General features: G+C 38.6%; 1 protein-coding gene across 2 annotated transcripts in view; it reads right to left on the reverse strand.

Moving 5' to 3' along the window:
- The window catches only part of gria3a (glutamate receptor, ionotropic, AMPA 3a), an 88,094-nt gene extending 74,118 nt beyond the window's left edge, over positions 1-13,976 (reverse strand). For both annotated transcript variants that reach the window (XM_010781684.1, XM_010781691.1), the window contains exons 1-2: positions 13,611-13,976; positions 13,088-13,246 (exon numbers count right to left, since the gene is read on the reverse strand). In XM_010781684.1, the coding sequence (XP_010779986.1) occupies positions 13,088-13,246; positions 13,611-13,698 (247 nt within the window). In that variant the 5' untranslated portion in view covers positions 13,699-13,976. The remainder of the gene's footprint in view (positions 1-13,087; positions 13,247-13,610) is intronic.
- Between the last annotated feature and the right edge of the window lie 10,274 nt (positions 13,977-24,250).

The following is a 24,250-nucleotide window of genomic DNA, read 5'->3' on the forward strand; positions in this document are numbered from 1 at the left end:
GCTGTAACATACTGAATGAATTTCTGATAAATGTTATGCTTAAAAGATGACTGATTTTGAATTTCACTCAATGTAAGATTCACGGTCAAATTGTGTTCAAATTGATGAAGCAGAACCAGACTAATCTTCCTTTTTATTCTAATTGTAGGCAAACCGTGAGCCCTCATTACCCACAATGCAAGTTGACCATTTACAGTTTGCCCTGATATTCAGGTGTGTTATTTTACAAGGTGAGGATGAGGAGCAGACTTCAGAGGGCTGGTTAAATCACTTAACTCCACACCTACAGATCGTTTTAATTGTTGTTAGTAAAGAAATGATTAAATCACATAAGGCTTTATCATCCATATATTGAGTCAATTCACATTCTGATAGTGAGCTGATACATCTTTTATTGGACATTTGCTAAATTGAAGTATTTGGTATTTATGGGTTTATCATTACTTGAAATAATAATTCCAAAGATTTTCATTTGTTAAGTTACTACTACCCATCGCCCATGAGCTAACACAATCACTAATGAACAGCTGTGATTTCTCCAGTTTGGGTTTAGGTGGTTTATAGCTTTGTTCAGTCATCTTTCATTCTTTTACTTTACTTTTACTCCATCCCTCCATTCTAACAGCCTTCGACTCTACTCAGCACACAGATCAGACCTGCTGGTGTAACTACTAAACAAGCAGAGGCATCCACAGAAATAAAACCTGCACCTGCTTGGTGTGAAAGATGATGCTGTTATGGAGGCCATGCCTGCACCAGTGTTTTTTTCCCTGACAGACAGTTTTTTAAGCTTCTTTTTAAGGACTCAATAGCCCTTTCATAAACAGTTAAATAGGCCTACTCCTTCTAGACAGAAAAAGTGGATGATCTTACATTCAGTTTCTGATTCAGCAGGCTTCAAGGTATAGCTCTCTCAGTGGGTAACATTATTTAACAACACGAATCCTCCTCAAATGATAGATTCACACATTTCTTCTGCAATATTATGCTTGTGTTATCCCGAAAGAATAGCGGGCGAAAACACTCCTTCGGTCATCTAATATGTATCCAATCTATTATCTAGATTGGAAGTATAGCTCAAGGTTAAACAAGTTGACAGCCTGTTCTGCTAGAGGATGAATGAAATCATATATTTGGGCTCATGAAGCAGTAAACACTAGTCAACATCAGTACATTCCCCTGGTCATGGTCAGCAATGAAGATACGCATCATTTATTTTATTACAGAGGGGAAGAGCAGCTATGCTTTCCCACTGAGGGCTCTGAGTATTTCTGTTCAGAATACTAACGCGCCTTATATGCATGATTAATATCCAACTTGAAAAATCTACCTCTCTTTATTTTCCATACACTTCCATCTGATTTCTTCAATGATCTAACAACACATCACTGCTGTTTCAACTGTTCTCCCTCATCTATTTGTTCTTCTTCATCTCTTGCCAGCTACTCAAACTTAGTATATACAGCAGCTCCTGTCTTATGTATGCCCTTAACTTGGGGCTTTGCAGCTTTGAGGGTCTCTCCTGCAGACAGCTGCAGAATCTTCTTTTAAATCTATCATAAAACTCACTGATGTAGGGGTGAACCTGTGGTGTATGTGCACAGCAGAGCCAAGCCTACAAAGGACATTCGTAAAGCTCCATTGCTGAGAGGGAATAGAGGGGAGCTGCTGTCCTTGAACTTGCATGTAAGAAGGTGATTATAAGAAAATAATAAAGGAGGACACACACTGACATGGGGAGGTGGGTTTTCTTGAGTCACTGGTGAGAGCCTTGGGGTGTGGACAAGGTAAGGACAAGGACGTTTTTTGTGACAATTACAAATAACCAGTTTCTTCGTGTGCTGCTGCCTGGTGGGAAGTTGTTTTTCCGCTGCTGTCTGAGAGCAGTGCCAGCAGCAATACTTAAGGGGGCAAGAGCAGCAGGACTTACTGAGGACGTGTTGGTCTCAGCCACATGGGAATACCTGTCCTCCTGTCCCAGGGTCACAAGGAGGCACAGGACAAAACACAACATGCATCTGCTGTGCCAGAATTACCAACCTAAAAAAGATTAGCTAGAAACACGAAACACTGACTATATATATACTATATACTATATAACTATAGAAGGAGCTCTGCCTTTAAGCATGAACACCATTCAAATCCATTCAAAGCTGTACAGAAAAAATCCATATACACTTTAGATGTGTTATGTAAAGCCTCTTGAATGCCCTTGAGCTCAAAAACATTTGAATGACTTTTGCATTTCAACATAGAAAAGCATGAATCACTGAAAAGACTAAGACGCACAGCCATACGAGCAGCTTTGTGAGGACGCTGGACATTGGGGCTTTGAGCAAAATGCTAAAACTAGCATGCTAACATGACTAAATCACAAATACAGTGCTAACGATTGTACGTGAAGCAGGTGTATGATGAGCCTGATCTTAGTTAGGCATGTTAGCATGTTAAAGGTGGCTCTTTAGCACCAAAAAAAATAAAACCAAAGTATAAGACAAATTGAAGATGTGACCTTCTGATGGCACACAAGATATAAAGTCAGAGGGTAGCCGAAGTAATTAGTACTAATCGTGAGGGGGACATGAGTTTTAATGGCACATTAGACAATAGTTGTTCAGTGTTTTGCCTAAAGCCAAACATGTCAATCATGGAGATAAAGGAAAAAGTCAGGGATCAACAAAGTCTTTAGAATAATTCAGGAAGCATTCATGTTTGGTCAAAATTGCATGGCAACCAATCAAGAAGTAGTTGAGATATTTCAGTCTGGTTCAAAGTATTCGACAAACAAACACTCATGATGATTGAAGACACTGATTTAATTTGAACCTCAGAGAGGTGAAGAGTTTTAGAGGAAAAAGCTAACAAACCTACAATCTAGCAAATGTAGATGTAAATTAGCCCTTCCATACCAGAATGAAGTAGAGACAACACACTGCAGCACAGGTTTAAGTCTCTTTGTAAAGCTAATACACAGACTGTCTCATTTTAGTACTGATGCCTCTATTTGACCTACATAAGCAAACTAGACCATTAGTGAGAACATTGGCTATTTTCTGCCTCAAATTTGAGCAGTGAGTAGTATGTTAGGGAAGTTTACAGTATATTTGATGTTGTATCTTTTGGTCATGGCTGAAACTGGGCAAGAATCAGGAAAAATCAAATAAAGCTCAAGAGGACTGTGCGAAAGGTGAAAGCATTCAAAACCGTGTTGGTCTTCTTCCGACTAGACTGGCATGTAATATGTTTATTTTATTTGTGAAATATTGTTTCATACTATAAATGTATTAGTTTAGTTTATTTATTTTTTTCGAGCGTGTAAAACTAAAGAAAATACAAATGAAACAAAAGGTGATACAGACATGATACAGTACTATACAAATGAATGCAATAACAAAACGAAACATTTAATTAATAATCGAATAATCTGTAGTATCATTGTCTGATATCAATAAACAACAAAGCTTTAGCTAATTACACGTCCGAAAAGGGGTCGGAAGAAGTTTACACTTATTTAATCCGACCCCTTCTCCCTTTTTCTTTTACATCTTAACATGTTAACATGCAATATAAATGTACTTATAATCTTGAATAATTTATTTAATCATTCATATAATATGTACAGGCAAGTTAGGAGAATGGTCTCTATATATTTATATATATATACATATGTACATACACAAATTCATTCAAATTACAATGTCAAATTCATACCGCACTGTTTAATTTATGTCCTGTCACATTGCGTCTTACATCAGGTTTCATGTAAACCATTAACCCCTGATGTCTCATGTGTTATGTAACCTCCGCAGGATTTACAACTGTATAAATAACTAAGGACTATAAATCAAGGTGATCCATTTTTCCTTCACGACACAAAGATTGTCTCTACCCTAAGCCAGTTCACTACTACTTTCTGCTTATTCCTGCAAAAACCAACAATATCGCCATAGGGTATTAATAGGTGTAGGGAAAATGTTGAGTCAAAAGGAACCAAAAAGTAATCAAAATCTCTTTCCACTTATGTTTTAAATAAGATTTTAAAATGAGACAGCATTACTAGGCTGGTCCGAGGATGCCGACAAATCTAGGAAATGTGCTTACTGAGAGACACTCAGCGGATTCTGTGTTTGCTCGTAGAAGCTTTGCCCGTTGTCTGAGTGATGATTTGCTGGGTCAGAACACACAGCAATACCTCTCCTGTTATTCCAGGTAACACGCCTCATATGCTTTCTGCCAGCAACTATTAAGTGTGTCGGCTGGACAGGAAGTGCAGGGATGTTGTGGGAATATCTCAGGACCCTATTTGTGTACGACCACACAGTGGGGCGCAGGTGTTGCCAAACGTTATCACTGTCAACTGAGGTTTCCATCAGAATTTAGATTCACTTAAAAAAATTCTGTTTCTGCTTCACGAGAGGAACGGAGGGGGTCTACATCTCCCAGCATGCATTTGGCAATACAAAAGGTTGGATAAACACATGAAATAAAACACTTTTGTTATTTTATTCATTGGAAACTAAATATATTCTGTAGATTAGTCTTGATCTGCATGCTGAGATTGTGAAAGGCAAACCCATTCAACTTTAATTTTGTATTGCTTGTAATACAGAAAAACCTAAATAATTTATAATTATTGTCAGTATAGTTTATGTTTTTATTCACTTAATGTCAAATTCTAAGCATTTCTGTCCTGTGCCAATCCAGAAAAATCCTCCAATAACTTCCACATGAATCCATTAGAGTGTTTGACCTTTAAGAAAGCGGTATATCAAAAGATTTGTTCCATTACATTTGGAGATTTTACTCGGGGAGAGAATATGTAAGTTATGATGTAGGACAAACCTTAACGTCCTTTTCTCATTTCCATGTTTAAGTCAAAACAAATAGTATAATTCATTACAATGCAATCTAAAGCATAACTCTAGAGTGAAATTAACTGTGGAATGGATATTCAGTTGCATTCATTGTGGTAGGTAAACACATACATTTGAGCTGTGTTTACCAATTTTACCATTTCAGCTTTGGCAGTTAGCGCTTATCACAAAATACAGCTAACACTGAAGCGAATAACACAATATTGAAAGCAGTTGAAGCATGAGGAAAGACTAAGAGATAACCAAACTCATTAACATGGCTAATAAAAACTAGATAATTATTACTTTATGCATTTTCATAAAATTGCACATGAGCTTTTGAGTAGAGCTTCTTCACAGCATCTCATTTAGTTTGAACTTAATAAGCTGCACTTAATTCTACTGAAAGGCTTGTTTAGACGCGCTTGTATAATTTCCCCATAAAATCACAGTAAATGTTTGCTGTAAGATGAAAATCTGACTTAAAGCAAAGTGCACCGGGGTTTAAATGATCTCTGTGTTATGACATTCAAGCGTTCACATTTGAATCCGCATTACGGCCTGCATTGTTGTGCAATTCATCCCAGTTGACCAACCGCGGAGAAAGCAGAGGGCATAAAGGGACTGAAGCTTGAGAAGGTGTTTCTCCTCAGGCAGTGCAGCTACATGTTGGCAGGAATTCCCTCTTCTCTACAGATTACAGCTTTGTAGAAGCGCACATTTTCCAGCGGGTTACCCCCAGCAGATACTCATTATACGCAAAGAGCGGGGCAAATCTGTTGGATTAGCCCTAATCTGAGAAATAGGACTGGATTCAGCCCACATGCTAAAAGAATACGAAATGTACAGCAGAGATACACAGACACGGCCTGTGGCTACTGGAGTCTTGTATGGAAGAATACACTTTAATATTTCACTGCACGTAGGGAAATAAGAGCTCTGCTAACACTCCACCTACACATGCTTTGCATATACTGAAAAAAACCTCATCCAAGGACCACAATCACAGGAGACAGAGGAATACAACACACTCTATTTCAAAATGTGGTATTGCTGCAATGCTGCAGAAGACACTGGGACATGAAAAATACATCAAGAAAAGGAGAAGTGGAAAATCCTATGACTCTGTATGCAGAGTAGTTTCAATTAACTATTCAAAACAGCAACATTCTTCATCTAATCCATGAAATTCATTGATTTTAATGGATTACAATGAATTATAGAACAAAACTCTCAACCTTTTCACAATTCATTAACTCTAATCATGTGGTATTCATTCTGGTAGGATAACACGACATAAATGTGTCACTATGGACATAAAATATTATTAAATATGAATATTAAACTAATGAGATTTTAATTGTTTCTTTTTCATCTAAATTCAAATTCACTGAAGCACTTGAAAGGATTTTGCTTTTTTGCATTCAACAGCTGAGCTCGTACAACGTATCAAAACCAACGAAAACAGCGCCTTCTAAATTATTCACTGCCCCAATGGCCTTTTTTGGTTTTCTCTTATTCTTTTTAGTTAACAACTTTTTGTCCTTGCATGATCTCAGGTAACGTTTAGTGAATAGCAGCATAACTATCAGCGGCCGCCTGCCTGAAGGACGTTGTGTAAGACTGCAACACAGCGCTGCAGCATCACTGTAGCTTGTCAGTAGTCATCACCGCGTTATGGCGCTGACATGTACGCACATGCTGAGGCACAGGATGAAAGACTAACCGCACACAGCTCCAGCAGATTGCCCCCAGACCCTTTTTCATAATATTCGGCCCTTTTACATTACATTAACTCAAGGTTAAGCAGATATGAGAGAACAATGCAATCAGTTTTTTCTGTAAGCTTTCTTACATGTCTTCAGCTAACTGATATTTTAAATTCTCTGTTCTAGTTGTGACCATTTCCTTGGTATCGGTACAAATAAAGCTATTGCATTTATGCTGCACGTTGACCCATGAGTGTTAGGATGCCCTACAGCAATACACCCTATACGCTCTTATTAAACTAAGGGTCAAACCATGTGTTCATGTCAGCGAAAGTATCAGTTAGTAAACGTCATTGCCTGCAAGGGGAATGTTGGTTTAGTTAGATACAATTATTTTAAAAGACGTTTTTATCATGCTTTCCAATGAGGACGCCATGACAAATCTGAGGATGAGTGTTTATCAACTCGGGGCGGATCATACGAACTGACAGGACTCTGGCTGCAGTAGCAGGAAGATATTTTTATCTGAGCGCCGTGATAAAATGACATGCTTTTGGGTAAGTCTCGTTCTTTTTCAAGGGCTCACATACTGAAAGGATCCATTCAGGTATTCAAGCGACAAACAAAAATCCAAGATGTCTGGTTGTCCAAATATCGAGATAGGGAATATGTTTTTCACAGTTAGGCTTTGCACTGTTTTTGCTTCCCTTGCGACATCACTGACTGATCCCGGTGAATAAAATACAAATGGTTTCGAAAAGAATGTAATGGGTGTGTCCTCTGTACACATTTATTTCTGTGGTCAGAGTGTGAACTAAACTATCATGAAGAGCGCTCTCCCTCTGGCCAAACACTTAGACAACCTTGTCTCTGTTGCTCATGCCTCATTCATGACTTGTCGGTTTAAATGAGTTCTCAGAGTTATGATGGGTTTAAGGTTGTTATGGTCTGTTTGGTTATGGTCCAGCACGTTTGTTTTACTACAGTGACTACAGCAACATTTGTGTAAAGCATTGCCTAATTGACATTTACTTACTAGGACATTACAATATTTCAAATGCTCTAATGATCTAACAAAAAACTAAAAATCCTCTGATGTGCTTTTTTGTTGTTTCCAGAAACCTTGAAAGCTTCTGAAAGGACAACTGTGTGAGTCCAAATCGTACTAATTAAGGCTAGACACTACAAACAAAACATAGCTAATGCTCAACTCTCAAAATGTATCTGAATGTTCTTCTTTCAGAAAAGTGGAAAGAAAACATCTCAAATACAGATCTGTACATTTCTCCTACATCTACTAGTTAGGTTTAAGGTTAGCATTAACTTTTGCATGATTTGCCTATTTATACGTAACATACAAAAGATGAAATATCATATTTTGTAGTTTTAACCCTTTTCAACTGTAGTGTCCACCATTAGGAATCCCTTATATTATGTCATTTTACCAGAAATAATCCCATTTCTCTTAAATTATTTTAAGAGTTGCTGTCAGGCAGATGTCAATACCTTTATACCAGAGCAAGTCAGCTGTTTTCCCCTGTTTTCAGTCTTAATGCTTGCTAAGCTGTATTTAGCATACATAAATGAGAATTCAATCAATCTTCTCATCTACAGTGACTCTTGGCACAAAGCCAATATGCTTGTTTCACAAAATGTATATTAAATTCTTTAAATAATCTTGGCCTATAGAATATTACACCATTAGAGTTAATCCCCCATCTATGAGTAATATGACTTTCACACCAAGGGAAGGTGATCCTTTCCCTTGTTTCTAAAAGCACATCTTATCTGTTGTTTGAATGACACATTAAAAATGTTAATGTGCCGATGTATGCTGCTTCTTCTGTAGTCCCTGTCTGCACTATGCAGATAACAAAACATATTATGATGGATTCAAGCAAACCTTTTTACTTAATTTGCATACATCTGTCCTTATTTGGACACAGCTCATGATTCAATGTCTTCACCACTGTCTTAATAATGCAAAAGAAGAGGAGGAGGAGGAGGAGGAGGAGATCTGGCTACGTAAACGGGTCTATGCTGCATCAGTAGGACTGTCCATTGCCTACACAGTGAAGTGCTCTAACATTAGCCTCTGTCTGAGCAGCATCACACTGGTGAATGAGTCACAACAGAGGGAGGATAGGTGGCTATAATAAACACGTTAATAAGAAACACACTGTCATAATGAGATTGGTAAAAAAGGTTCAGTAAAAGGTTCATTTTTGGAAAGAAAATGCTCTGAGCAGATTCATGCTTCCTCTTTAGACAAGTTAAGAGGATAGTCTTTAAAAGTGCTTGATATGGCTTTAAAAAATAAATGTTTACATTGCTTGGCAACTTCTGATGTAACTACATTAAAGACGGTATAAGGAGTGAATGTATTTTTATTTGACATACCAATTGTTGCATGGACAACAGTTTTGAAACTCACATTTTGCTCTTTGGTTTCTGGATGTTGCCATTTATTGGTCGCCAGAGGTGATTCAAGAGAGGGGAGCAATGTACTACCAATGCCGAAAAATACATTTTAGGCAAATAAACTGTAAATAAACTTCCATGAACTGAAAATTCACAGTGAAAGAAAACACCTAACTGGACAATCACATGGTCAAACCGCCCTAAAGCATAAACTGCCCTAACGCTTATTGCACAGAAATACTCAAATGACTTCACCAAATAACACTGAAAAACTTGAACGAACCGATCAACCTCAATTTCTATTCAGTTTGAGGCCGAAATTCCAACGACCACCACAGGCCGAAAATAATCTGCATCAATGGGACAATCATTTACAAAAGGAACTTCATCCTGGATTAAAGAAGACTTGGTAGTGATTTAGAAGATGGGTCAATTTATCATTGACTTCTTTTTGGAAACAGTGGTCCTTCTGGCTATTTAAAAATAAATCAGATTTAGGCCACATCCATCACTTTTCAGATCTTGACAAGCATTTTATGTGAATGTAAATTAGTCTGATAATTAAATGTACATTAAGTAACTGCTTTGAAATGAAGATGTGAATGATCTGTTCCCGCTGTCTGCCCCGGCGCCTAATCAAAACATGATGAACCCAGATTAACTTGTTGTGACTCCTCCCTTATTGCCCAGCCAGGCACACAACTCTGTCTCCGCTCTCTCTTCCTGCCCTGATCTCAGTCTTAATGAATATAACCTTTCCATGTATGCACACAATCTGTCCAGGCCCGGGGCAAGGTGTCACATCAATACTTCCTGCAGCTTCACTCCAGCTAGACACAGATTGGTGAGATAATAAACACAGCAGCACAGGGAAGTTCTCTTGGTCAGAATCAATTCAATCAAGTTGCAATGATAGGAAATAGTTTGCCGCAATGTTTCATTGGGTACAGGTTTGTTTGTTTTTAACGTTCTAAGCTGCTATGTAAGCATCAAAGTGACGATTCAGCATCTCTGGCCAAGGGGAATTTGGAGAACAGCCATATATTAGAAGAGAGGGACTGGGATAGAGAAAATGAAAGCTTGGTGAGAATTGATTTTTCCATACTGGAGAACAAACTGGACACACACACACACACACACACACACACACACACACACACACACACACACACACACACACACACACACACACACACACACACACACACACACACACAGTACTATAGCCTCACCTATTGATCCACACTGCCAATAACACAGTCATTTGCCATCAGGGATTTGTAACAATCATTATAAACTGACCCGGCTGGGGGACAGCAGCGTTCTCCTGCTTTATTCCATTCAGGATCCGCACAACAAACACAACAAATCAGCTTGGGCAAGAAATAAATACATCTTTTCAAATCATTATTAGATGAATTGGTTCGACACAAAAGTGGAATTTTTGTAGAAAATCCCGAAGATAACAAGCAATAAGCAGATTTAAGATCGCAGCCATATTAACACTTGCTAATCATATCAGAATGAACAATGTGAGCTGAAAGAAAGCACAGCAATGACTAACTGTCTATCTTGCCAGAATAGAAAGGTGTCAAATCATAATCATCACATCCATTTGTTACATCAACACCTGACAGGGAAGCATGGCATTATGCAATCCAGACTACTAAAATAAGAATGATGGAGCTTGGTGCTCAACCCATGTCTTAGTCACAAGCTGGCCAGGCTGCTATTCATAATGAGCGGCTCGCTGATCTTTTTCAACTGGGAAGCATCTAGCTTATCTTGCTTACATTAATCCTCCTGATTATCCAGTTTGTATTCTTTCCTTTAAGAAAAAAAACGTTAAGCTTCTTTCCAAAAACAATGGATTTACTCCAGGTTTACTCAAAGAGACAACGAATCCTGGTTATGTTCTGAATCTTTAAAGTGCACAATGAAAATCAGACAGTAATTGCTTTAATAATTCAAAAGGCCTCTATTTTAACTGTTTAACTGATTAATACATAATTACACCGCCTACATTGATTATAACAAGCACTTGCTAATTTAAAATAAAAATGTGTTTGAGATACAGCATTTGGAGGGCGTATACTTTAAAGGATGTAATATGTTTTCACAGATAGATCTATGCAATGCACACTGATATTGACTTTTGCCCCTACACCCAGTGTACTAAAATCAAAAATAATGTTAAATCCAATAATGCTGTATTTATGAGCATGCATGTGAACATAGTTGGAAATAATATTCTTTGGGCTATTATGCCCAATCATTTTCATTTGTCAGGTGATTCATTCCATAATAATTATTCAAATATACTGGAAATTTGTAAATATGGTTATCGATATACAAAACAAACTACCTAATATCAGAATATTAAATTTTATCCATATCGCCCAGCCCTATTCCATACGATGACTTGTTGAAAGTTGTGATAACAATAAATACAATAACTAAGAAGCATTATCCTATAATATCAATGCATATCCAAAGACAAAGTATGGGTAAAGTTGACTGGAGGGGAAACAGCTCAAAGACACTGTCACAGGAAATGTTTTCCTGGATGACTAATCTTACATAATGTCTTACTTTTGGCCTTTTTAAATAAAAAACAGCCCCAAATAGAAGATGTTGTTTCTTACACCTCATCTTGAAAGGCCAAGCATGTCATATTCATCTCTTCCTCAGTGACAACTGCTGAAGTGCCCTTGAGCTAAGCACTGACCCCACAGCCGCCCCGCTGTAATCACTCAGCACAGCCGTCATCGCAAGGCTGTGGTCGAACTGCGTCAAGGTGTGAGCGCCTAGACCTGCATCTCTCTGCAAATATCCCCATGGCTGCTCCCCAACAACTACATCACCTAAACAGCATTTTGGCTTTTTCATCAGAGCCAGGCCCTTGATGTACAAGGCACAATACTGTTCAATTTTCCTATCTTCTCTGCCCTTTTTCTCACCTTATTAGGTTACACAGCAGTCTGCAGCTGACAGAGTTAGGAGAGCCGCAGCTGATCCGTAAGCGAAAAAGTGCGGAGTGCAGTTGGTGGGAAGAAGGATAACAAATTAATTCTCCAGGCAGAGCTCGGTGCCCTACATGGCAGAGAAGTGACTGGTAGACCAATTATGAAGCCATCTCACACTCCACAGCCCTTCCTATCGAATCCATCACGTTTGTAGAGATGACTACATGGATTACAGCATGTTATAGTTGATGCAGTAGGCTATTTATACATCCAAAGCTGTGGTAGGAAGAATTTACTCCACTGTGCTGCTGGGTTAACCTTTTGTGATCATTTAAATCATTATCAAAAAGTTGATTTGGACCCAGATAACCATAATTTGCTTCAAATCTGCAATATACTTTAATTATGGCAATAAATGATGTTTAGGAAGGCTATTTTTACCTTTCAAATATTCGTCAAAAGCTTTATTATCAAGCTGCAAATGTGAAGCTTACTTTGAGGTTATTTAAGTTATAATAATTTTTTTTATCTAACAATTTGCATGATGGAGCCACAGCTACCAGCACAGTACACTTTGTGATTGGCAACCATTATCTGAAGTCACAGCCAGATCCTACAACAACCAGTGTGTTTTTTTTCCCAGCAGTGACCTAAAGTGCTGCTCATCAGCATCTCTGGAATTATTGAATTACTCAGTTTACAAAATCACCGTGTTTGGCCAATTACAGGCCATCATGCTCCATCATCCAGCTGGTGAGTTTGGATGGCATGACTGAGGAGTTTGTGCATTAGAGCTAGGCGCTTGGCAGGTGTCTGATATATATATATTTTTTACAAAGCAATCCATTTTATTGCAACACCATTATTTCAGCTCATAAAAATCTGTGTAATTATTCTACTGGCGTGTGTGTGTGTGTGTGTGTGTGTGTGTGTGTGTGTGTGTGTGTGTGTGTGTGTGTGTGTGTGTGTGTGTGTGTGTGTGTGTGTGTGTGTGTGTATCATCCTGGTGCAATTTGAAAAATAGAAATTACATCATGATTTTTTCTAAAAATAAAGAATAGCATGAGGTTTTGTTGCTGTTCTAATGCAGAAAACATTCTCATCAACCAGTTAATAAATATACAGTGGAACTACTCACAGGCGTGTGTGACAGAGAAGCTGTTGGAGGACTCCAGGTTGTCAACATTGTAAATGAGGTTGAAGGGTTTCTCCGTCGCATTTTGGTTGGTGTTATACAGCTGGACAGCGAACCTGAAGGCGCTGTGCTCCTGCACTGTGGAGCGCATGAACAGTCCACCTACAGTACAGGAAAGAACATGTCACACAGAACAGCTCTTATTCCTTCCCAAAACACACTTTTTACTCATGACCAGGCTTATTTATAGTGCCGCACAATTACGCAGTCAAAGGCAGATGAATGATGGGTTACATTTAAGAAAAGAAGGCAAGAAATGGTGTGACAACTCACTAAAAAATGCACTGCAGATACTGAGACGATTTCACAATTTGGCTCAACTCTATTTTTACCAAACCGCCTACAAACCGCGCAGTATCAAACAACCTTCCGCCTGAATGAGAAGTGCACTTGATAATGGCTTACGCAAATAACAACTGTCCTCTTCAGACAAAGACAGTACTCAGGAGAATCCCATTGAACTTACCAATGCTGATTTGGTTCGGAAACCCTGCCAGCGAGTCCCCCCCAAAATACAAAAAAACAAGCAGTGTCGCTATGGTGCGATGCCACATTTTTCTCCGAGAAGTGAAATGAACTCCTGGTACTGGTGTGGCAGAAGGAGAGCAGGCAGCACCATGTACACGGGCTGGTACGCAAAGAAATCCACAAGATGCGGCGGACGGGTCTCTCTCTCACTCACCCACGTTGAATGTGTGCCAGCGCAACTGCAGCACCAGCCTATGCTGCTGCTGCTGCTGCTGCTGGGAAAAAACCTAAAGCCACTGTTTTATCTCAAAGATGGTGGTGGCGGAGGAGAGAAAAAACGGATCTTCTCACTGTGGATAAGGACAACTGAAATGGGCCAGAGAGAGAGAGAGAGAGAGAGAGAGAGAGAGAAAGATGGAGAGGGAGTGCGCGGGAGGGAAGGAGCGAGAGAGAAAGATAGAAGAGGGAGGGAGGGGAAGAGAGGGGGGGGGCGTTTATCAAACTTGGTCTGACGTTGAATTATAATAAGAGCAGCCTCCCGTCTTCCTCCTCACGTCACTGCAGAGTTGGTGCGCGAGGCGATGTAGCCTCTGCTGGGGTTTTGGTGTGCGTGGCGCAAAGGCAGAGCAGTACACACCAGCATCTTAGTATGGACCAATAGTAGACTGCTGCTGACTTGGGAGTGTGCAATTAGTTTTTTTTATGTCTATCCATCCATCTATCTATATATATATCTATCTATCTATCGATCTATCTATTTCTTCTCCAATTAGTATTTTCTTCTTCCCTCTCATGCAGCAGTACAAACACTAGTTGTAATCTTAGGCTGTCCCCTGCAGGTGTTTGAGTGCAGAGTAACTGTGTGTGTGGAAATTAATGCACTGGTTTATCACTGTTTAATCACTGGTTGCCAAATGGCCTCACTAATGCTATTGATTTGAATACTAATTGACTTACTTTTTATCCAAGAACCATCATGCTGTAGAAGGGTTTTCCTCAGTGGAAAACACTGATTGAAAAACCAACCCCAGTGGCACAAATCATTTTTATAATCTATGTGCTAAATTAATAATTTAGATTTTGATAGGGACAGGTGACCACCATATGCAACACAACACACAAAGTTAATGTCACTGTTTAAGAGCCTGTGAATTTCCCTGCTTCCATCTTTACTCACATTTCGTAATGAAACTGCCCATTAGCCAGCACCTCCATCACCTCACGTGGGGATTTCCAGGTAATCTGTGACCTTAAAATGTACAGATGCCAGACAAATTTGAGCTCGATGAAGAGGTTGATGCTATTCTTCTAGTACAGCCTGGTTTGGTTCACAAATTCACAGTTTTTTTTAACCGCTTCGAATTTAGAGCACTGAAGCTGTATTTACTTCAGTCTGAATCAATAGCCTGTAATTTGTGCTGCCTGTTGTAAAAAAAAAATAGCACCGCCAGAGTAAGTTCACAGCAGTTCTTCAGTCTTTGACATTTCATTATGCTTTTTATTATACTTTAGGACACAATTTAAATCACTTTCTGGGCTCCGTGCTGCAGGAATGCAGAGTAATGTGATATGAATAAAGTTATTGAACTACAATTCTTAAAAGACGACCACTGTTGAAGTGTGTTCTTTTTAATCATTCATCCCTTTGAAGACTTTGAAGTTAAATCGCTTTACTCACTTTAGTATTGCTTACTCACTGTGTGCGGCTCTTCCATTAGATAAACTGAGCAATACATTATAAATTAGGCTCACTAAGTCTGATTCCATGGAACAGGGGTTTGTTTGTGTATTATATATTTATATAAATACACAATATGCAGTAAGTGTGAGTTGTAGAAATCATTACAGCTTCCTCTTTGGAGTGCTGCAAAACCAGCACAGCAGAACAGCTACTGAGTCTGTGCTTATTGATCTGAATGTGATTTAATGGTTGGCATACAACTCTGATCTTTCACAGTAGAACAACTGCACTGTAATTAAGTTCAATTTCAGAAACCAAAACGATGTCTGGATGGTATGACCTTTTTTGCAGACTGTGAGTATGTCGTGTGTAGATATGAGATCCCTGCCACATGAAGAATCATCCAATTAGTTTTGGTTTACTTGAACATAAACTCTCATTGTTTAAATGAAATTCTTGTAATTCGCTAGAGGTGTTGGTTTATAAACGACTGGTAAATAAAAAGTATAGCAGAAAGTACAGACTGTAATAAACTTAAGTATAATGAAAAAAAGTTATTAATGTTTTCTTTTAGCCTTCCTCTTGGCACTACAACTTGCCAAGATAATATAAAAGTGTTAGATTGTTGCAAACCGACTGTAGATATAGTAACCATCACAACACCGACTCGGATTTACCGTTTTGAGCATCATGACCTAGTTTTTTTCGAACCAGAAAGAGGTTTAAGTACTATCGAACACAAACAAAAGATGTTTAGGCAACCAAATTGTTTAAAACGTGCAAGCGTTGTGTCTATCACAATGTAGCCATGTCCTATTTTATACCTTGCTTTACCGCCTATAATAAGGCCAATATTAACAATCCCACTTAATGCTGTATTTAAGAAAAATTGACACTGTCAATTGAGACCATAAGCTTGTCAGGAAATTGTTTACAAACGTGATAAATCAAGTGAGAGGAAGGGTACATTCTCAATTTTTTTATACAATCTAAATGCTTTTCGCAATCAATGGAGTTGCCCAGACTGACCAACTGAAAAAGTGCAGGTTTAAGGAACTTCCACTTTGCCTTCCTTTTTCACACACAGAAAACATGCGTAATAGTGCTCCCCAACTATTATCTTCCAAACTCTAATGTGACCACCAAATGAATAAAACCCTGATACAGAGACATAACTTTCCTCTGCACATAGCAAACATCATGCATATGAACCATGGTGCTATCATGAAACTATATAACCTTTACCCCAAACATAATTACAATTCCGCCCTCTTTCTGACCCTGTCTCCCTACTCTGATCCTCTTTATACAGTCCCTGACCTGCATGAAATTAGTTGATTTCTCATCATGGCATAATCAAGAGGGAGACTTTGTAATAAACTTATTCCCAAACGCATTAAAAATAAGGATGATACATTTAACGGTTTTATTATACCTTCCTCTCTGCCTGTTAATAAGTTGGTTTGATGGTAAGGTTTTTACCAGTGTGACTTTGTTGCATGTGATACTCTGTGATCAATAGAAGAACGTTTCTTCAGGATAACGTAGCATCCCTCAATGAGACCCAGCTAAATATCTGACAGCATTTCAATAAATTTTAGAAGTCTTTGGGAGAATCCACGTTACCATCCATTGCACTGCCTCCTGAGAACACCTTGGGCCTGCTTCCCACTATCCAACATTGCAAATGAGGTCTGCCCTGGGAGTCTCTCACTCTCTGTCTGACACAACCTCCTTAGCACCATTCAATCGACTGTAAATGTCAGCTGGTCTTTCAAGGACTTCCTACGGAGTTTAAGTAAAAATGGCATTTATGAGGTGTTATGAGCACGGTTTTATTCTGGAATTAGTCCAAGTGGCTAAAACAATGATAAAACTCAACCCCCGCACGGATTTGTGTTAGAATAAAATAATGTGACACGCAAATCCAACCACAGACATGACAGAACAAAACCTGTCCAATCACTTGTCAATACCGATCTATCACAGTCTGTGAACCTAACCTTGTTTCATATATAGCGAGCGCTTGTAATAACCCACAGAACTATGCACACAAGTTGTGAGCCTGAGGCAGCAGAGTGGCCTAAATACAGACAGTGCCACATAGCTTTGTTAACAGAGGGCATGCAGTTACAATCAGACACATCAGACATCCACAGCAATTAAGTCATCAAAAAGGTGACTGATTTCAACTCAGCTGTCAGCATTCTTTAGAAAAAAGTGTGGAAAATCTTGTCAAACACATGCTAAGATAAAAATGTAAATCCAACAGGCTCCCACTAAGTTTGTACTTTGCTAAATTTAATTAAAAGCAATAGTTTTGTAAGTTTATCATATAAGGAAGCACTAGGTATGTTTTCTTTGTTTGTATTGTTTACTCATTTGGTTAAACACTTTGTTAATTCCTCTTATAAATGCCCTACGGATTGGAACTCTCCTTTATTTATTTAGTAAAGGTCTCTGTTTTAGCATCTTTACTCATAGCTGCACCCTGTGAAATTGGAAGTGAAACACATTAAAGATGACATTAGGGCCAGAGCCTGCTGGGAGAATTACAAAGAGCACAGCAGAAGTCATTCCATGCATGCGCAGCCTCATGTTTACTTGGCGAGATAACGTAAATGATCGCTCACAGTGGATAATTGAAGATGAGGGATACAGTTGTAAACAATGTCTTCAAAACTAAACAGTGAACTGTGTAAGTAGAGCCATTATTTATTCGAAGCCGGGGTTCAATAGGTATCAAATACAATCTGATAAAGTGTGATAAGAACGCGTTGCTGTCCCGGAGGCTCAGCAGATTAGACGGCAGAATAATTTGCTGTAATATGAATTATTTAACTCAGCCAACACCATACACACATAGATGACCTGTGTCCAGTGAATTAACTATAGGATCCATAATACATTAACCAACACCAAAACCACAGACAGGATGCAGCATGCCTCCCTGCAAAAAGTGGCTCTGATATTATGTTTTTAAATTATATTGCATTTGGTGTTATGGTGCCCAAGGTCAAGGCCACAATAAGTAGCCTAAAGCTTCCCATAAAGGTCAGGAGATTAAAAAAAAGCGCGCAGAGTGCTATAAAACGCCATGATAAACCTTTCATGTTTCATTCTCTAAGGCTTCTTGTAAATTGCCCGTATTTATGGCTCAACAGAGGTTCAACTGAAGTGAGAGCTCCTAGCCTCTCAACATGCCACTTCTTACATTACAGGCTGTCATTTTATTGCTCTTTACTTGGAGATTGTCTGTCAGATACTCCCCTTTCAAATCTTATGTTGTACTTCTCATCATTAGAGGGCATTAAATAGAGGTTTCAGTACAACACAAATGCGTTTATGAGCAGAAACAAATGCCAAGTAAGTGAAGAGCGGACAAACCAGATAATGATCATTTATGTATGAAGCAGTGAGTTCAACAGTATAGGAAAGTGTTATAGTGTCGAGTGCTTAATGCAGAAAGAAGCAAACATGCCGTATTTATTTGGAACAGGAATGGATGTGTGTACTGTGGCACTGGTGTATCTGACAGCTCTGAGCCAATTCATAATTTCATTACAGCATGTTCACAGCAGTCTATGTCGCTGTGTTTGATTTAAAGGTGATAACTATGAACCTCAAGGAATGTACAACTAGGAATATAATAAAAATGATGTAATATGTTTCTAATTTCAGTTCTCTAATACACTCAGTTCAACACTTCTTGAGATAGCAAGTAGACATCCATTAATTTATTGTTTCGCTTATCTGGGGTTAGGAGATCTTTTAACAACAAAATAGCTTACAAGATATTTCCCTTTTAACAAATTATTTTCAATATTTTATCGGGTCAGAACACCGACCTTGGCAATTGTACTAGAGTAATAAAAAAACTGTACAACCTCTTCTCTTTATAGCGACTGTAGCTTTAGTTTGCCACTGCAGGCTTCTTTAACGCTGCCAGGATTATACTAAGGAACTGAAAAAATAAAAGTTCTGGATTGAACTTGGAACAGTTGGAGCCTTATGGCGCATTTCCACTGCAGGGCCTCGCACGGCTTAGTACGGTATAGGTAGGCCGGGCTCACTTTATGCTTCGTTTCCATTACAGTTTAGGAACTGGGGTAGTAACTATAGTAATGCAGTGTAGGCGGAGCCATGACGTCATCTTCAATGCGAAACACAAAACCAACATCAGCCGTTAGCTGTTAGCACTCAGAGTTTACAGCTCCTCATATCTGTTCAGAAACTAGACAAAAACGGGCCGGACACGGCACGGCACGCTTAAACCGCGCTGTAGTGGAAATGCGCCATTATACAACACAGGGAGGCTGTGGCGCAGTGTACTAGTGCATTGGTGTTGGGATCAGGGGAGCACAGGTTCAAACCCCACTGCAGTCAGCATATCGTTGTGTCCCTGGGCAAGACACTTCACCCCAAATTGCTCCTGTGGGGATTGTCCACAGTATTGAGTATGTAAGTCGCTTTGGATAAAAGCGTCTAACAAGTAACATGTAATGTAATACCAGCCAAAAGGAAATATGTGGAGATGAACTTCACTGAAATGTGGTGTAGCTATCTTTATATATTATTTAAGGGGATTATTAGTGGTAATGGAAAGCCTTAATGCTGGTCATGTTAGGTACTGTTTAGGGAGGGGAGATGAAGTGAGTGTCATACTGAGCTATTGTGTACTTTGTTATATGCAGACCAACATGTGTGTACTTTTTGTAAAATGTATTTTATTGGATTTCTTTTGTAATTTTGGTCAGGAGACAAATAAGTGACTTAAATCAATATATATCCAGTATGTGTGGCAAAACTAGTTTAAACTACAGCCTTGCTACTGTGGCATCTCTGTGAGGCTGTGAAGCTAAATGCTAATGTCAGTGTGCTAACATACACACGATGACTATGCGAACATGCTGTTTATCAGGTATATTATAAACAATATTCTCCATCTTAGATAAGCGTGTTAGCAGGCCAAGATGTGCTAATTAGCTTTCATAACACAGTTGAGCTAAGGAAATGTTGTTAGTTTTGCATGTTTCTGATCATAAAAAAGTTGTACCTCCTTGTCTCCTTGAACTGTAATATTAGGTTATTATGCTGCATGTGTGCAAAAAAGTGTTGACCCAAAATGAATTTCTTGTTTAATTGTTTTATTTGTGCCTTGTTGTTAAAGCCCTTTGAGCTGCACCTGGTGTATGAAAAGTGTTATACAAATAAAGCTTTATTATCATGGCACTAAAAATAAAGTCAGGGTAAATTAAGTCAGAAATCATTGAGACATCAGTCATAAATTGACTCACACTTGAAATTCCACCCATAGAGCCATGTAGTTAGCATAACTGAAATCAAAGAAGTCAATAAAGAAGACAACTAATGGATTTGCCCATATTAAGAGCAATTAAATTGTGTCGATCATTGATCAGCAGTGGAAAATGCTAATCAATGGACACAGTGTTCATCACGGTTCATGGAAATAATGAAAAAGCTAAAGTGTGTAGATCTATACGCCAAGCGGTAGATATATACTGCAAAGATAATGATAAAGCTCTAAGCACCACTGCTCAGTGATTTAGTGACAAGTTAAATACAGTAAATGATAAGCCTTCATAAGATACAAATCTGTATAAAATATAAATACTGCATATTTAGGAAAATATAGGTAGAAGCTCTGCCAGGGAAGTACTTGTAGATAATAAAAAAGATTTTGAATTCAATTTGAAATATGCTGAGAGACAGTGTTAGGAGCCTTTAACGTGACAAAAATTAATCTTAGTACGGAGGATGTGCTTGGAGCCTGGAGGCAGTTTTTCAAACAAACTGAAAACGCTTTAAGGGTGACTGTGTTATGCAAGTACAAAATGCATCACAATAAACTAAACAGGTTGTGACAAAGGCATGAGCCAGAATGATAAAATCCTTGAATAACCCAGCTAAAGCTCAGATAAGACATTCACAGAGATATTGTAGCTAAACAGAGTCACTTCTCATCCGTCTTCACTAAGCCGGAGCATATCTGCAACGAATAATCGGGCAAAATCCCAAACTCCAAATGCAACAAGCTGATACAGACTTAAAACGTTACTCACAGCTAATGTCTCATATAAAAGGCTTTCAGAGCAGAACTGCATCTAAATACGTTTTTTTACAACAAAGGGCAATACTACAATCAACTAACAGTTGAGCATGCAAAAGTATCCTGTTTACTTACATGTAAGATAAAGAAAAGCATAAAATACTCACATTTGAGCAACCAGCAATTTTGTAAAAATACTGTCTTTCTAGATATAAATTACCTAAATTAGATAACTGACGAATTATTTCAGATTTAATTTACAACACAAGCTACTATCACAAATTGTTGCATAGTAATCAAATTAGGGATTTGTATCTATTTCTTTGAGAAAATGCTGCAAAGTTTACTTAAAAGATGTACTTAAAGTTGCTCATAAAAGAAAGTCGATATTGATACGGACAAGAAAATCAGTTACATGAGAGCAAATCACGAAATAAGTTTATGCCCCAAAAGGTCCAACACTTTAATGTTACCTGTTCTTATGTATTTGGGTCTCCGACCATGTGCCACTAATATAATAATTTCTATTCATGCAAACGCTAATAAGAGTTTTTCAATTAGATATCACATTAATAAAATAATTTGTCTTTCATTTTATTAAACCAAATGCCTACTATTAACTCAAGGCAATGTCTTTATGAAGAGGAAGGATTAACAGTGCTTAGTCATCATTACGCTAATCTCTTCAATTCAAAAACTTCCTTTTTTGTTTGCAAATGTGAGACTTGCTTGGTCAGATTGTTTCCTCTTGCCATGATAAAATGATGGGATAATATATAATTGAAAAAGAGCTTATTTCACAGGAGAAAAGTCAATTTGCCCATTACAATACTGTAATTAAACTGTCACATAACGATCCTCTCAAACAGAGAAGCAACTGAATCACATTTTTTAGAACAGATTGCTCGCAAATGGAAAAAGAGGATGAAGTGAAAGTCTAAAAAGCTGCTCATTAGGAAGTGTTATTTGAACAGCATATTGGTAACCAGAGGGAGCTAAGGTGGAGCAGCAGAGAATATGAATGGACATTTGATGAAACATTCTCACATCTTTAACTCAATATCCCACAGGCAAAGCGCTTTCAGGGCAAAACAAATTAGCCTGGCAATTTTAATGATCTGTGTTCTGTTTTCTCTCTTGCTGCCTGATGAGATCTCAACAACAGATGTTTCAAAAGGACAGGACTAACATGAGACGTTCTGCCCTTTGGCTTACCCATATAAATGCCTTCATATAGTTCACATTACCTCTAAAACCAAGTCCACACACACACTGCAGGGTATTAGGTAATGTATTAGTGTACGAGGAAACATACTCTGAATATGTTGGGAGAGTGCTTTCCCAGTGTGGTTCAGTGATGCCAGTGGAAGCTGACCCCGTTTAAATTGCATGTAACTTCATCCAACAGCAAACACTTTTTGAATGCAATGTTCACACAATATTTCCAAATACTCAAACAAAAGCAAATGGGGGACTAATGTTTTTTTATTTGAGAAATGTATAATTAATGCTCAGTGAGGTTTCATATGCATAAGCTCATTAAACACTAACACTGAGGTGGTGAACACGAACCATCAGTGACAGTGACATGCAAATACATTGCTGGCTGCAACCTACACAGATATAAATATATGTTATGTTAATACTGACAGACTCAAAGTATTTTTTTAAATGTATAAAGTAATCTAATTTAAAACAGGTGGTTTCCAAATAACAATGTTTTGGTTTATAAAAAGAAAACTAAAGCATTTGTGAAAATGTCAAATAGTTCTCACATTTTTAAAAGGGGACCTATCATGCAAAATGCACCTTTGTACGTCTTTTATACATCAATATGTGTCCCCGGTGTGTCAGGGAACTCACCAAGAGTCAGAAAACACAACCCTCTCTCTTTTCCTCCATACCCAAATCTCTTAAAAAGGGGCAGCAACAGATCTGATATAGACTGATCCAGATCTGAACACTTCTATGACGTCACAGAAGTGGCGCTACGGCTATTGGGCCAACTCCACCAATCAGGAGGAGACAGCCACGGACATTGCCGTTCGAAAGCGCTGGAGACGCTGTAGTACAGTACTACAGCGTCTCCAGCGCTTTCGAACGGCAATGTCCGTGGCTGTCTCCTCCTGATTGGTGGAGTTGGCCCAATAGCCGTAGCGCCACTTCTGTGACNAGATGATCCAGAAGAAGATTGGGAGAATGTCATACTGTATGGTCAGATGAAACCAAAATAGAACTTTTTGGTAAAAACTCAACTAGATGTGTTTGTAGGAGAAAGAATGCTGAGTTTCATCCAAAGAACACCATACCTACTGTGAAACATGGGGGTGGAAACATCATGCTTTGGGGCTGTTTTTCTGCAAAGGGACCAGGACGACTGATCCGTGTAAAGGAAAGAATTAATGGGGCCATGTATCGTGAGATTTTGAGTGACAACCTCCTTCCATCAGCAAGGGCATTGAAGAGGAAACGCGGCTGGGTCTTTCAGCATGACAATGATCCCAAACACACCGCCCAGGCAACGAAGGAGTGGCTTCGTAAGAAGCATTTCTAGGTCCTGGAGTGGCCTAGCCAGTCTCCAGATCTCAACACCATAGAAAATCTTTGGAGGGAGTTGAAAGTCTGTGTTGCCCAGCGACAGCCCCAACACATCACTGCTCTAGAGGAGATCTGCATGGAGGAATGGGCCAAAATACCAACAACAGTGTGTGAAAACCTTGTGAAGACTTACAGAAAACGTTTGACCTCTGTTATGCCAACAAAGGGTATATAACCAAGTATTGAGATGAACTTTTGTTATTGACCAAATACTTATTTTCCACCATAATTTGCAAATAAATTCTTCTTTTCATGATGAGTTCTCCACCTGTGCCAATCAGTCCCCTCG

Source organism: Notothenia coriiceps, unplaced genomic scaffold, assembly GCF_000735185.1.
Source record: "Notothenia coriiceps isolate Sejong01 unplaced genomic scaffold, NC01 NC01_scaffold00000493, whole genome shotgun sequence".
NCBI classification, from domain to species: domain Eukaryota; kingdom Metazoa; phylum Chordata; class Actinopteri; order Perciformes; family Nototheniidae; genus Notothenia; species Notothenia coriiceps.